The sequence below is a fragment of the Notechis scutatus genome, chromosome 15 (genome assembly GCF_049901735.1).
Source record: "Notechis scutatus isolate UNSWTSFEM ecotype Mainland chromosome 15, rNotScu1.2, whole genome shotgun sequence".
NCBI lineage: Eukaryota > Metazoa > Chordata > Lepidosauria > Squamata > Elapidae > Notechis > Notechis scutatus.
The window spans coordinates 9,654,736-9,668,341 of NC_142023.1; the positions used below are offsets into that span (position 1 = coordinate 9,654,736).

General features: G+C 50.0%; 1 protein-coding gene across 1 annotated transcript in view; it reads left to right on the plus strand.

The window, feature by feature from the left end:
- Positions 1–13,606, plus strand: part of CCDC180 (coiled-coil domain containing 180) — a 30,480-nt gene that overhangs the window by 11,986 nt on the left and 4,888 nt on the right. Inside the window, 18 exon segments of the mRNA XM_026686715.2 lie at positions 418–650; positions 1,371–1,591; positions 2,317–2,492; positions 3,214–3,394; positions 4,311–4,457; positions 4,587–4,731; positions 5,568–5,684; positions 6,624–6,722; positions 7,235–7,330; positions 7,765–7,958; positions 9,258–9,328; positions 9,955–10,075; positions 10,160–10,243; positions 10,750–10,822; positions 11,630–11,636; positions 11,639–11,770; positions 12,556–12,716; positions 13,191–13,328. Of these exon segments, the coding sequence (XP_026542500.2) occupies positions 418–650; positions 1,371–1,591; positions 2,317–2,492; positions 3,214–3,394; positions 4,311–4,457; positions 4,587–4,731; positions 5,568–5,684; positions 6,624–6,722; positions 7,235–7,330; positions 7,765–7,958; positions 9,258–9,328; positions 9,955–10,075; positions 10,160–10,243; positions 10,750–10,822; positions 11,630–11,636; positions 11,639–11,770; positions 12,556–12,716; positions 13,191–13,328 (2,396 nt within the window).

The window sequence follows — 13,606 nt, forward strand, 5'->3', positions numbered from 1 at the left end:
AGGATTACATCCCATGAAGTCCTTTTTTTTTTCAAATACGGCTAGTTCCTCCCCAATTTCTATCCAAGTTGGTTGTTAAGTAATTTTTTTAATAAACTTTGTTAGTCTTTTATATCTTTAAAAACCGAAGCAAAAAATATACATATTATGACATTAACAGTATCTGACGTCTATCTCATAAACTTCTATTTTGTGCTTATTTACAAATATATACAGTTTATGCGAATGTAAACCTTTATAGGTTGCTTCTCATTAATTCTTTCATCTCCCATTTGTCTTAATTCAATCCAGTCATAGCCATTTCCCCCCCATATTTTATAATATTCAGAGTCCTCTTTCTCTCATAACATCAGGGTTAATCTGTCCAACTTGGAAGGTGCCGGACTGGAATATATTTTGTTGCCTCGTTTTGAACAGAAGCAACCGAGGAGACCAAAGAGGCAGAAGAAACAGAAGAGAGCGAGGAAGACCTGCTTCTGGAAGAGGGGGATGCTGAGGGACCTGATCGTACCGAAGAGGAGGAAGGGGAAGAAATGGAGGCCTCTCCTCGCCGGAGCGGCAAGATCAGCATCAGTGGAGACGACGTAGAAAGAGCAGCGGAAGAGAAAGTCTTGGGCCCTAAGGCTCAAGGCAGCCCTGAGCCAGACCTGGTGAGCTAGGAATCTCCTTGAGGATCAGGCAACATCCACGCTTCCTTGTGCATGGATTACAAGGAGCTTTTCCCGTCCCGTCGATCGATTCCTTTCTATCCTGCCTCGGTTTTCCCTACAACAACAACCCTGTGAGGTGGGTTGGGCTGTGAGAGAGAGAGAGAGAGGGACTGGCCAAAAGTTGGCTTTTATGGCTAAGGCAAGACTAGAATTGGCTCCTGGGATTGGCCCAAAGTCACCCAGTTGACTCATGACTTAAGGTGGAATTAGAACTCACCATCTCCTGGGGATTGGCCCAAAGTCACCCAGTTGACTCATGACTTAAGGTGGAATTAGAACTCACCATCTCCTGGGGATTGGCCCAAATTCACCCAGTTGACTCATGACTTAAGGTGGAATTAGAACTCACCATCTCCTGGGGATTGGCCCAAATTCACCCAATTGACAGTCATGGCTAAGGCACGATTAGAACTCACCATCACTTTGTGACTGACCCAAAGTCACCCCACCCCAATGGAACTAGAACTCCCTGTCTCCAGGTTCTGGGCTCCCATCACTAGACCAAACAGGCTTTCTAAGGGGTTGAAAACATGAATGGTAACCCCTAAAGAAAAGGAACAGAGCTGACTAGAACGTAGTCATTGGTCATTCTCGTGTTTTAAAACCACGTTTCAAAAATAGCAGCTCAGCCTCCTCCCTTCTTATTTTATCCTCCTGCAGACCAAGAAGGAGTCAGACAAGGAGTCCAAGCGGAAGGATGTGATTGTGGAATTCTTCACCACGTCCAGCGAAAACACCTACAAAGTGGTGGAGCACTTGAAGAAGTCCAAGCTGCGGAAACCAGAGAAATATTATGTGGGGAAACTGAAAAGCAGTTCTCTGCCTTCTTATGTGGAGGAAGTGTATCTGTCAGAGGCTTTCTTTAGAGATGTCAGAAGACAGTAAGTACCAACCTTTCTTTCTCTCTTTCTTTCTTTTTCTCTTTGTCTGTCAATTTCTGTCTCTCTTTCCTTTCTTTCTCTTTCTCTTGTTCTATTTCTTCCTCTCTCTCTCTCTCTCCTTTTTCTAGTTTTGTCTCAGATCTCTCCTTCTGTCTCTTTCTCTCTGTGTGTCTCTTTCTTTCTTTCTCTCTCTTCCCTCCCTCCGTCCCTCCCTCTCTCTCACAAGTTTCCTCCAGTTAAGGAAAAGGATTTTAGGAGCGCTCTAAACCCACCCGCTGAGATACATCCAATTCCTAATAATACACATTTTAAACAGCTCTGATGAATCCTTTTTAGGAATTTATTTCGGGCCCGATTGCTCTGGGGGCTACCTGTGCAAAACATAGCAGAACAATCACCACAAGTTGAGGGGTTTAGAGAGACTAGGGGAAATCAGGATGAAACAAAAAACTAAGATATTTTTAATCTGGGTTGTTTATGTCTTGAAAACGTTACTGCAGCCACCCACCTTTCAACTGGCAACTCCCCGATTTACGATGCAAACCTTTATCTAGCCAGGTTAGCATTCAGACATGGCCACAGTAGCCCTTCAGACCCCCTCCCAGGATCCTCTGGATGCTCTCACCCCTCCCTTCCTTCTCTCCGTGGCCTTTTGAGGTGGGACCCGCCGCCCGTTTATCCTCCAGCTGTCTCTTTCTTGCCCTCCTCTCTGCCCCCCCTGGCAGTATCCGACTCCAGTTCTTTGAACACCTGGAGCAGTGGTTTGATGACACCTTAGCCAGCACTTGGGTCGTGGTGGTGGTGAAGAAGGAAGAGCTCAATGCCGAGCTGCAGCTGCGCCTCCATCTTCACGAACCCCGGAGGGAGCGTATCGAGAAGGATGTCTACAACGTCAGGATGGGTACGCCGTTTTGGTTCTGTTGTTGCTGTTTTTAATCCTATAGCCAGATCCACTCCCGGTCCTTGCGGTGCGAGTCCTTGGATTGAAGTTGAGGGGGGGGGGGTATTTAGACGCCGGGGGACACATTTAAAGACAGTCTTCGACTTAACGGCCACAACCCAGCCCAAAATTTCTCCTGCTAAACGAGGCGAGGTTTGGGGCCTGTCGCGTTTTACGACTTTTCATGCCACTGTGGTTAAATGAATCGCTGCAGCTATTGAGTGAATCACACAGCTGTTAAAGGGAAGGTAGCAAAAAGGGATCATGTCTCACACACACACACACACACACACACACACACTGCGATCATCATAAATATGAGTCAGTTGCCAAGTGTCCAAATTTTGATCATTACCTAACAAATCATATCATCAAGTGCCAGGAGGCAGGGAGGGAGGGGAAGAGGAGGAGGAGGAGGAGGAAGACTGTGGGGTCCTTGGTGCTCTCTGAGCTTGCTTGTTTTCTTGCAGACGTTTCATTACCCAACTAGGTAACATCATCCGTGCTGGTGTTAATCTCCTTTCCCAAACACTTGTAAGCCTGTTTTGTGAGCAGAGACTTGTTGGGATCTTGTCTGATCCCGTCGGGCTCTCCTCACCAGCTTGAGGGTGAACTTTTTGGAACCCTTTTCTATCCTTCCCTCCCTTATCTCACCTCGGGGAACTTTCACCCTTTCTCTCAGCGGAGCTACGGATTCACAGCGACCGCTTGAAGCGTCACTGCGCCGCCTTGATTGAGGCGCTGAATAAAGAGAGAGGCGCCTTCCTCAAGATCCGAGAAGACCACAACGCGGTCGGCAAATCCTTCCGAAACCGAATCCAAGAGATGGAGAAAGTCTTCCAGATGGAAAGCCGGGCGGAAAAGTCAGTTGGACGTTGGAAAGATAGGGGATGCCATCCACCATCTCCCCATAGGATTGGGCCTCTGGGCTTTGGAGATGGCCCTGCAGAAGGCGCCATCAGAATGTAGAAGGGAACAGGAGTGCAATGGCCCAGAGGTGGAGCTCTTGCCTCCCAATCAGGGGGCTGTGAGTTCGATCCCAGGTAGAGGCAGATCTTTCTCTCTCTGGTCACACGGAGAATATATCCGCTGAAAAATAAAACTCCGCATCGGCAACAGGAAAGGCCTCCGGCCATTCAAACACTCTGCTAGCTCCATTCAGTTGCCCAGACTCCACCCCACAAGGGATTATGGGGTTGTTAAGTGAGGAGGAGGAGGAGGAGGATCAGTACTACAAAGGAGAGGGGTGTGTGGAATGGAGGAGGAGGAGGAAGACTGTGGGGTCCTTGGTGCTCTCTCAGCTAGGTGGGGGGTTTCTGGTTTTTTTTTGCAGACATTTCAAAACCCAACTACGTAACATCCTCCGTTTTCATTACCCAAAACGGAAGATGTTACCGAGTTTAACAAATTAAGATGCCTACTTTGTCCTCCTTGGACAGCCTCTGGGCGGTGTGCGACGCCCACATGCAGATCACTTAACGTCCCCTTTTCCACGGCCCTCCCCCTTCTCCCCAATGAATGTCCAGTCGAGTGCTTGGACATTCTTCGGGTAGCAGAGCCTCCGTTTCCAGCTCGCTTCCTTCCGATGGTTGAGGTGGACGGGCTGGCTGGTGCTTCTCCCATGACTTGGTTCCCACCCCCTCCCCTAATTCCTCCCTCCCTTTCCTATCCTCCCTTCCCTTCTCTCCTCTCCCCCTTTCCTTACCGGCTGGCAACGCGTGTCACCTTCGAAGGGTGTTTCAAAGTCACGCGGCTTTCCGTCCATTCTCTCCTCCACAGGGTGATGGCCCTGAGCCGTAACCTCCACATGGAGTTGCTGAACCACGTGGAAGTGCTCCAGGTCTCCATGCGGAGTTACCGACAGTACCTGGAGGAAGCTTTGGGGAAACTGCGAGATTCTAACACGGACTTCCTGAAAGCCTGCAGGTGCCCAGAATTAAGAGGGTGGGAAGGGACCTTGGAGGTCTTCTAGCCCCAGGAAGGTTGCTTCTCTCTCTTCGGTTGACCTTCTCCAGCCAACGCTCGAGCCATCCCCGTTGTTGTTGTTGTTTTTAGACTCTTCGCAGATGGTGGGAACTTCTCCCCCGACGAACTGGAGATCTTCATGAAGCAGCTGCAGAAGGAGAACTCGCGGATCGAGTTTGTCGAAGGCTTGATCATGATCGACATGGAGAAAGCAGAGACCGGCTACCTGGAGCAGGTCAGCCCGAGAGAGAGGGAGAGAGAGAGAGGGAGGGAGGGGGAGAGAGAGAGAGAGAGAGAGAGGAGGGAGGGAGGGAGGGAGGGAGAGAGAGGGGGAGGGAGAGAGAGGAGAGAGAGAGAGAGAGAGAGAGAGACGATGCCAAGCGACCAGAGTCGGGTTTGGGGAAGAGAGTCAGAAGGGAGCGAGTGGATCCTTGTATGCAGCTGGTCCTCGGCTTACAACCACCGTCGAGCCCAAAATGTCAGCTGTAGTTAAGTGGGATGGTCGTTAAGTGAGTTTTTGACCCCCGTTGTTAAGCGAATCTCTGCCGGTCTCCAATTGGTCCCACGGTCGTTCAGTGAATCTGGCTTCCCCGTTGACTTCGCTTCTCAGAAGGTGTCTGACTCCCCCAGGGACGCTGCGACCGTCGTAACTACGAGCCGGTTGCTGAGTGTCTGAATTTGGGGGATGCTGCAAGAGTGAAAAAAAAAAAAAACAGCCCCTTAAGTCAATGCCGCCATAGCTTTGAACAGTCACTAAAGAAATGGCTGTAAGCCAAGGACTACCTGTATACATGGCATAGGTGCAAGGCAAGCTCTCTCTCGCCCCGATGGGGTGGCTGAAGAGGCATGGCACGGAGCCCCTCGGCCAAGGAATTGGGGCTGGTGAGGTCCAGAAGAAGGGCCTTTTCTGCTGTGGCTCCCACCCTCTGGAACCCCTCCTCCCACACCCCCAGCCCTCCTCCTCCCTCTGTCTGCTCCGTTCCCTCCCTCTCCATCCTGCTTCGTTTTAGTGGCGTTTTAAAATCCTCCTCCTCGGTGACATGGTCCCCCTTCCTCCCCTTCCCCAACCAGGCTACGGAAACGATCAGCAAGTTCGAGAACAGGTTTCGTTACCTGGCTATGGACCGAGTCTTCCTGGAGAGGATCCAGCGGTTCCTGACCAATATTCAAGTGAAAATCAAGACAGAGGTGCCAAGAGGAAACGATTCCACCGCTCGCTCAACCTTCCTTCCTTCCCTTCCCTTCCCTCTCTCTAGTTCACTTTCCTTCCTTCCTTCCTTCCTTCCTTCCCTTCCTTCCTTCCTTCCTTCCTTCCTTCCTTTCCTTCCTCACCTCCCTTCCCTTCCCTTCCCTTCCCTTCCTTCCTTCCCTTCCCTTCTCTATCTCACCTTCCTCCCTCCCTCCCCTCCCTCCCTCCCTCCTCATCTCCCCTCTCCTTTCTCTCCTTCTATCTTCACTTCCTTCCATTGCCTTCCTTCCTTCCTTCCTTCCTTCCTTCCTTCTTCTTCCTTCCTTTCTTCTTCCTTCCTTCCTTCCACTGCCTTCCCTTCCTCCCTTCCTTCCTTCCTTCCCTCATCTCATCTCATCTCATCTCATCCCATCTCATCTCTCACCCTCCCTTCTCTCTATCTCACCTCCCTTCCACTGCCTTCCTCCCTTCCTTCCTTCCTTCCTCCCTCCCTTCCTCCCTCCCTTCCTTCCTTCCTTCCTTCCTCCCTCCCTTCCTTCCTTCCTTCCTTCCTTCCTTCCTTCCTTCCTTCCTTCCTTCCTTCCTTCCTTCCTTCCTTCCTTCCTTCTTCCTCTCTCCTCCCTCCCTCCTCTCTATATCACCTCCCTCCCTCATTTCTTCCCTGGGGTGGAATCTCCAGCTAGACTGGAGGCAGCTGTGAAGGGCTGGGGGGGAGGCCTCGTGCTTAGAGAGGCCTCGCCCTGCAGTGTAGGCAGCCCGGCCCAGGCCTCTCCCAGGCCTCTCCCGAAGCACGCCTCTGGCCCTTCCTCACGGGAACGCTGCCTGCCTGAGTCGACTATTCCGGACGGGGGCTGGCCGCTTGCACCTGAGCGAAGTCCCGCTGGAGAAAAGCTTTTGGCTCCTTCCCGTGTGACTCCTTTCGCCTTCCCACTTCCCAGGTGGCCAAATCCAACTGGCAGACCCAGACGCTGAACGACTACCTGAAGAAACTCGTCCAGAGGATCGATGCCTGCGCCCACCCGAACGTGGACAAGGAAGTAAGGTCCAAGTTGGGTGTCGTCCTCGACTTAAAGGCCACCCCGAGCCCAGAATTTCCACGGCTAAGCGGAACTCATTGGTTTAACGCTCTTGCCGCCATTGTTCAGGGAATCCTTTGCCGTTGTTAAATGAGTCACAGGGCTTCCCCTTTGACTTCGCTCATCAGACCGTCACAAAAGGGGATCACGTGCCCCCCCCCCGGGGTCACTACGACCATTGTAGATACGAGCCAGTGGCCAAGCATGTGAATTTGGATCGCTGGAAGGCCCCAAGGTGCATCGTTAAGTGTGAAAAGCAGACACGGGTCCCTTTTTTCCCCCCAGCACCGTTGTAACTCGGAACAGTCGCTGAATGAACTGTTGTAAGCTGCTGAATGAACCATTAATAAGTCAAGGACGGCCTCTTATTTTAAATCTCCCGTCTTGTGTTTTTGCTTAGCAGTTTTTCGAGGGTGCTTTAATTTTATCTTTAATTTTATTTTTATTTTTTATTTTTCTATTCCTTCCCTCAGAGCATCACTCCAGAAAGGCTTTATGAGTTCACCAAGTCCGTCATGGAAGAACTGAAGAAGAGATGTAAATATCTCAACTGCCAGCTCCGGATCCAGGTGAGAAGGAGAAGAATTCCACCGGGAATGGGGTTCACCTGGTTGCTATTTTCTTTTTTTTTCCAGACCAAGAGCTGACTTTGGGGGAGTATCTGGGGGCTAGGGGGCTGTGGGGGGAGGGGGGGGGGCATACTCCAAATCATAGGCATGGCCGAGACAGAACCGTCTTCGTGTGGCTGAAAACAGAACAGGAAAAAACCACCGGTAGCAGTGGTGGGATTCAAAAACAATTTTTTTACTACCGGTTCTGTAGGCGTGGCTTGGTGGGCGTGGCAGGCCAGGATTCGCTTAACCACGGGGTTGAGAAAGGTGGTCAAATGGGGCCGAACTCACGGAACCCATGTCGCACTTAACGATGGGAGCGGTTGGGGTCGTAAGCCGAGGACCACCTGCACGCATCCCGGCCTTGTTGCTCCGACCTTCTCCCCTCTTAGGAACAGGAGATTACTTTCCTGCCGGTCGTCATCGCTGAGGACTCCGTCGTGAGCTCCGCCCCGTCGGATATGTCCCTCCCGGAGAGCAGGGTCGTCGTGATGGGCATGGAATACACGCCTGTCCTGAATCCGAGCCGAATGGGGAAACCGGCCTTCGATGACGCGTCCTTCGGCCTCATCCGGAACCTCACCGGGTGAGCGTCCAGGAAACGCCTCCGAGGGGGAAAACCACCGGGACTAAGAAGCTGGTCACGGGTTCTTCTTTGAAGTATGCCCTAGTCCTTGGCTTAATAGAGACCAAAGTTAGAACAGCGCCGAGGAAAGGGACTTCTGTACGCATACGGACACGGTCACGCGATCGGGATTGGGATGCTTGGCAACTGGCTCAGATTTAGGACGGTCATAGTGTCCCAGGGTCACTTACTGCCACCTTCTGAGAAGCAAAGTCAACGCAGGAAGCCAACACTCAACAACAGTGTGACCAGCACCAGCACTTAGACTTATGTACCGCTTCACAGTGCTTTCACAGCCCTCTCTAAGCGGTTGACAGAGTCAGCCTCTTGGCCCCCAACAATCTGGGTCCTCGTTTGACCCACCTCGGAAGGAGGGAAGGCTGAGTCAACCTTGAGCCGGTCAGGATCGAACTGCTGACAGTGGGCAGAATTAGCCTGCAATGCTGTATTCCAACCACTGTGACCCCACGTCCCTTCCTTCCTTCCTTCCTTCCTTCCTTCCTTCCTTCCTTCCTTCCTTCCTTCCTTCTTTTCCTCTCTCTCCAGCTAGCAATAGCACTTAGATTTATATACCGCTTTACAGTGCTCTACAGCCCTCTCTAAGCGGTTGACAGAGTCATTCTCCTGCCCTCCCCCCAACAATCTGGGTCCTCATTTTACCCACCTCAGAAGGATGGAAGGCTGAGTCAACCTTGAGTGGAAGGTAGGAAGGAAGGATGGAAGGAAGGAAGAGAAAAGGGAAGGAGAGAAAGAAGGGAAGGAGAGAAGGAAGGAAGCTAGAAAGAAAGCAACAGCAGTAGCTCTTAGACTTATATACCGCTTCATAGTGCTTTTATAGCCCTCTCTAAGCAGTTTCCCAGAGTCAGCCTCTTGCCCCCAACAATCTGGGTCCTCATTTTACCCACCTCGGAAGGATGGAATGAACAACTGCAGTTATTCACTTAAGAACTGTGGCAAAGGTTATAACTTAACTGAATATTGGGCTCAATGGCAGTCGTAGCTTGAGGACCATCTGTATATCCAAATCGGTGGTCTCCAAAGCACAAGGGAGCCAACACAACAAGAACAATCTTTGGCTTTTAAAAGCTTATCAAGCGAATGGCAGCTTGTCTGACTCGAGAGAAGGCCCATTGTCTTCAGGCTCAGAGCCAGTAAAATTGAAAGCTCCCCTCCCCTAAGTGGGACTCTCTGCCTCGTTCAACACTTCCGGGGCCTGATTTTGGGGAGCGATGACATTTTTCTCCGTTCCCTTCATTCCAGGTTTGTGCGTGGGAAAAAGATGATGGATGCTCAGCATGAAAGGGACCTCGCAGGACTGCCTGGAACAGGAGGTGAGGAACAGGGCTTCGATGCAGGCCAAGGACGCGTGGCTTAGCCCTCAAAATGATAGGTTTGTTGACCAGAAAGTTGGCCGTTCGAGACTCCAGCACCGTGTGATGGTATGAGCTCCCCTTCCTGCCTCAGTCCCTAGCGGTTCAAAAGCAGGCAGGTGCGAGTAGATAAATCGGTGCCACTTCAGCGGGAAAGTAACATCGTTCCCTGCACCTCGGCATTACAGTCATGCCGGCCACATGACCACGGAAGCATCTTCAGGCAACGGCTGGCTGCCTCGGCCAAAAAACGGACATGGGCACCTCCCCTGGAGTAGGACGCTGGTTGGCCACGGGAAAACCTTTTTAAGGGCAGGGATCTTCTGACTTGACAGACGTGGTAAAAATTCAGGTTCCAACCGGCGTGGCCGCCAAGAGGAAACGTGGAATGTTAAAAATAGAGAAGTCCAACCAAGAAAGGGGGTCCTCCTCCGTGGTTGGAAAAGACGGGCAAACGTTGCCTGAGATCCCCTCCCATCGTGGCCAGACCACCCTCTCTGTTGGGTCACCTGGAAATCCCCAGCAACCACTTCTCGGATCGGTGCTTTGCCGATCCCTTGCTCTTTTCCTCTCTTTATTTTTTCCAGAGATTCCCAACCCAGCTTTCCCGTCCTTGTTCAGTGGGGGCGGCCACCGTGAAAGCCTTTCCTTGGGAGCAGCCTATTTGCTGCCCAAGAAATCCAGTTCCATTACCAAAGCCTCAGGAAGGTAAGAGTCCCCACTTGGATGAAGTAAACTAGGGGTGTCTAATCCACCCAAGAGAAGGATTAAATTGTCTTCTTCTCAATGCAGCGGGAACTCCATCCAAAAATACACCAGGCTTACTAAAGCCGACAGGAAGTTGCTGATTTTCGGAGGCCAGCCAAAAGAGACAGAGTGAGTCCTGTTGGAATCTGATTCCGAGGGAGCGGTAGAACAGCTGACAGGGAGTGGGAGGGTGGCTCCGGTGGCTGGGGAGGAAACTGGGGAAGGGCACAGTCCGGCTGAGCATTCAGAGGAAGACCAAGGTCCACCCCCTCTTCATCCTAGGGCACGCAGGGAGGAACGGGGAAGGGAGCAACGTGGCTTACGGGGGAGAAAAGGGCCCTGATCCCTTTCATTAGCTGCAGCTTGGAAAACAGGATAAAAAGGACGTTTGCGTACAGCACATTGCTGGAAACAAAACATGCATTATTTTGGTTTGTCACGTCTTATCTGGGTTCTGGCGTCCTCCCAACTGGGTGTGTTTTGTTATTTTTTGAAGTCTCCAATTCCTTATTATTATTATTCCTTATTTTTTGAAGTCTGCAATTACTTATTATTTAAGTGTTCTTATTTTGGGTACTTTTTCCCGATAAAAAGAAAATTGCAATCATAAGATCCTTTTAATTTGGTTGTTCTAGTCCGGATTACTTTACCGGCATCGTCTTCAGCATCCTGTGGGACAATTTTGATAACATCATGAACGTCGCTGAGGTAGGAGCTTAATTTTAAAAATATATTAACATATAGACAGCTTGTTGGCTTTGTGCCTAAGACAGAGCCTGAACTCAAGACGACCTCATTTTTAACCTCGTGCCGTAACCATTATACCAAACTGGCTTACAATTATTACTACCATACATAAATCCCCAGTAATGCAAGGACAAGATGAAAAACCATAAAGCAATAGATTATTTAATGCACATGCTAAAAATCCACTTTGTCACTCTGGACCATATGCAGAATTGTAAAACTACTCGTGGTGGGGGGGGAAATAGGAAACACAAGGGAGTTGTGTGAAAGTTGATTGGGCCTAGTGGTGAAGACTACGGGCCGGAAACCAGGAGACCATGAGTTCTAGTCCTGCCCTATGCATGAAAGCCAATTGGGTGACTCCTCTTCCTCTCTCTCTCTGTCTCTCTCTCTCTCTGTCTCTCTCTGTCTCTCTGTCTCTCTCTGTCTTTCTTTCTTTCTTTCTTTCTTTCTTTCTTTCTTTCTTTCTTTCTTTCTTTCTTTCTTTCTTTCTTTCTTTCTTTCTTTCTTTCTCTCAGCCCAGTCCACCTCACAGGGCTGTTGTGTGGAAAATAGGAAGAGCAAGGGAGCTATGGGGTGTGTTTGCTTGCCTTGAGTTATTTCTAAAAATAATAATTGGCGGGATACAAATGCATTTTTTTAAAAAATGCAGGTGGTGATTCCTTCTGCATCCCTTCTGTTCTTCCTGAGCAGCCCAAAACCAGCCTTCTCTAACCCATAGTGCTCTCCCTGGTTTTCTTCCCTGCTTCGCTTCTCCTTTTCCTGAAGGAATTCTACAAAAGGACAAGCATCAGATTACGAAACCGGACTGTCTGCAGGAAACCTACGACCTGTGCATCGATGCTTTGGGTCAGAAGATGCTGACCTATCTTTTCCAATCCGACGAGTACCACATTGCTTGCATCTCTGGTAAGGCTGCATCGTCGATAAAGGGGGGGGTTTAGCTGTCCCAGGGAAGGACGGCATATAAATTGAGAGGGGGGAGAGGGAGAGGGAGGGAGAATATAGAGATGGGTGGATGGATGGATGGATGGATAGGCATGTAGATAGATAGATAGATAGATAGATGGATGATAGATGGATGATAGATAGATGATAGATAGATAGATAGATAGATAGATAGATAGATAGATAGATAGATAGATAGATAGATAGATAGATAGATAGATAGATGATAGATGATAGATAATGATAGATAGATAGATATAGAGATAGATAGATATAGATAGATAGATAGATAGATAGATAGATAGATAGATAGATAGATAGATGATAGATAGAGGATATAGATAGTCAGACATGGATGGATGGATGGCACTTGGCAACTGGCATGTACTTATGACAGTTGCAGTGTCCCAGGTCACATCATCTCCTCTTGTGACCTTCTGACAAGCAGGAAGCCACATTCACTTACTAATATTAACCACGCTCCTGATTCACGTAAAAAACTGTGGCAAGAAAGGTCGTAAAACGAGGCAGAACTCACTTAACAACTGTCTCGCCCAGCAACGGAAGTTCATAACTCAATTGTGGTCGCAAGTTGAGGACCACCTGTATATTCCACCTGGTAATATAAAAGGCCAATAAAGGCCAGTCTCAAAACGAAAATCCAATTTTTTTTTTCAGGCTGCCAAAACCCTGAATTCCACCCGAGAATGTGACTTTCTGACTTTCCACCCCATAAAATTTTCCAGAGTTCCGGGTTCAACTGAAGACCTTTGAGGAGGAGCTGCCTCGGGTCGTCTGTCTGGCCATCGGCAAAATCCTCAAGGACCACGAACAGTTCCTTGCCGAATCCACGGAACAGATCCGGGGTCACCTGCAGGACCAGCTGAAAAAATGGACCGCTATAAAAGTAAGTGGTTTTAAAGCCCCTGAAGTATTATTTTAAGCTTAGATGTACCACCTTTCCCACTCCTGGCCACAAAGAGCCAGTCCGGTCTCGTGTTGAAGTCATAGGCTAGAAACCAGGTGACCGTGAGTTCCAGTCCCACCTCAAGCGAGAAAGCTGCTTGGGTGATTCTGGGCCAACTGCCAGGAGACGGTGAGTTCTAGTCCTGCTTTTGGCATGGCAGCTGGTTGGGTGACTTTGAGACAATCACCAAGAAATGGTGAGTTCTAGTCCATACGAAAGCCAGCTGGGTCACTAGGGGCCAATCCCCAGGAGACGGTGAGTTCTAGTTCTACCTTAGGTCTGAAACCTGGCCGGGTGACTTTGGGCCAATCCATCCCTCTGTTCCCAATCCACCTCACAGGGTTGTTGTTGTTGTGGGGGAAAATTAACTGTGCCTGATGGCCATCCAAGCAAGCCTTGACCTTTCGATTCAAGGACAAAAACATGGCCCAATTGCACACCAGTTTGGGGCACCCAGACAATATCCCGGTGCTGGAAGCCTTGTGCCAAGAGGAAGAGAAAAGGCAGGACGAGCAAGTCGAGAGCATCCTGATCTGCACCAGGAAGCTGGAGGTACCTGGTGTTTCCCTTTTTCCCCCCCCCCCTCAGAGCCCCACGTCTATCAAGGGTCGGTAGGAGGAGAGAAAGGCAGCAGTCAGGGGGTTACCAGAAGGCTGAGGAAGCGCCTGCAAGGGGAACCATGGAGCCCAGACAGCTTGAAGACACCCCTGTCCTAGAATGACCACAGTTACCCGAGTAACGGTGGGAGCCACCAAAGGAACCATCCCTGATTTCATGAGCCATTCCTCCTCCTCTCCCTCCCCTTCCTCCTTCACACGCCCCACTGCCTT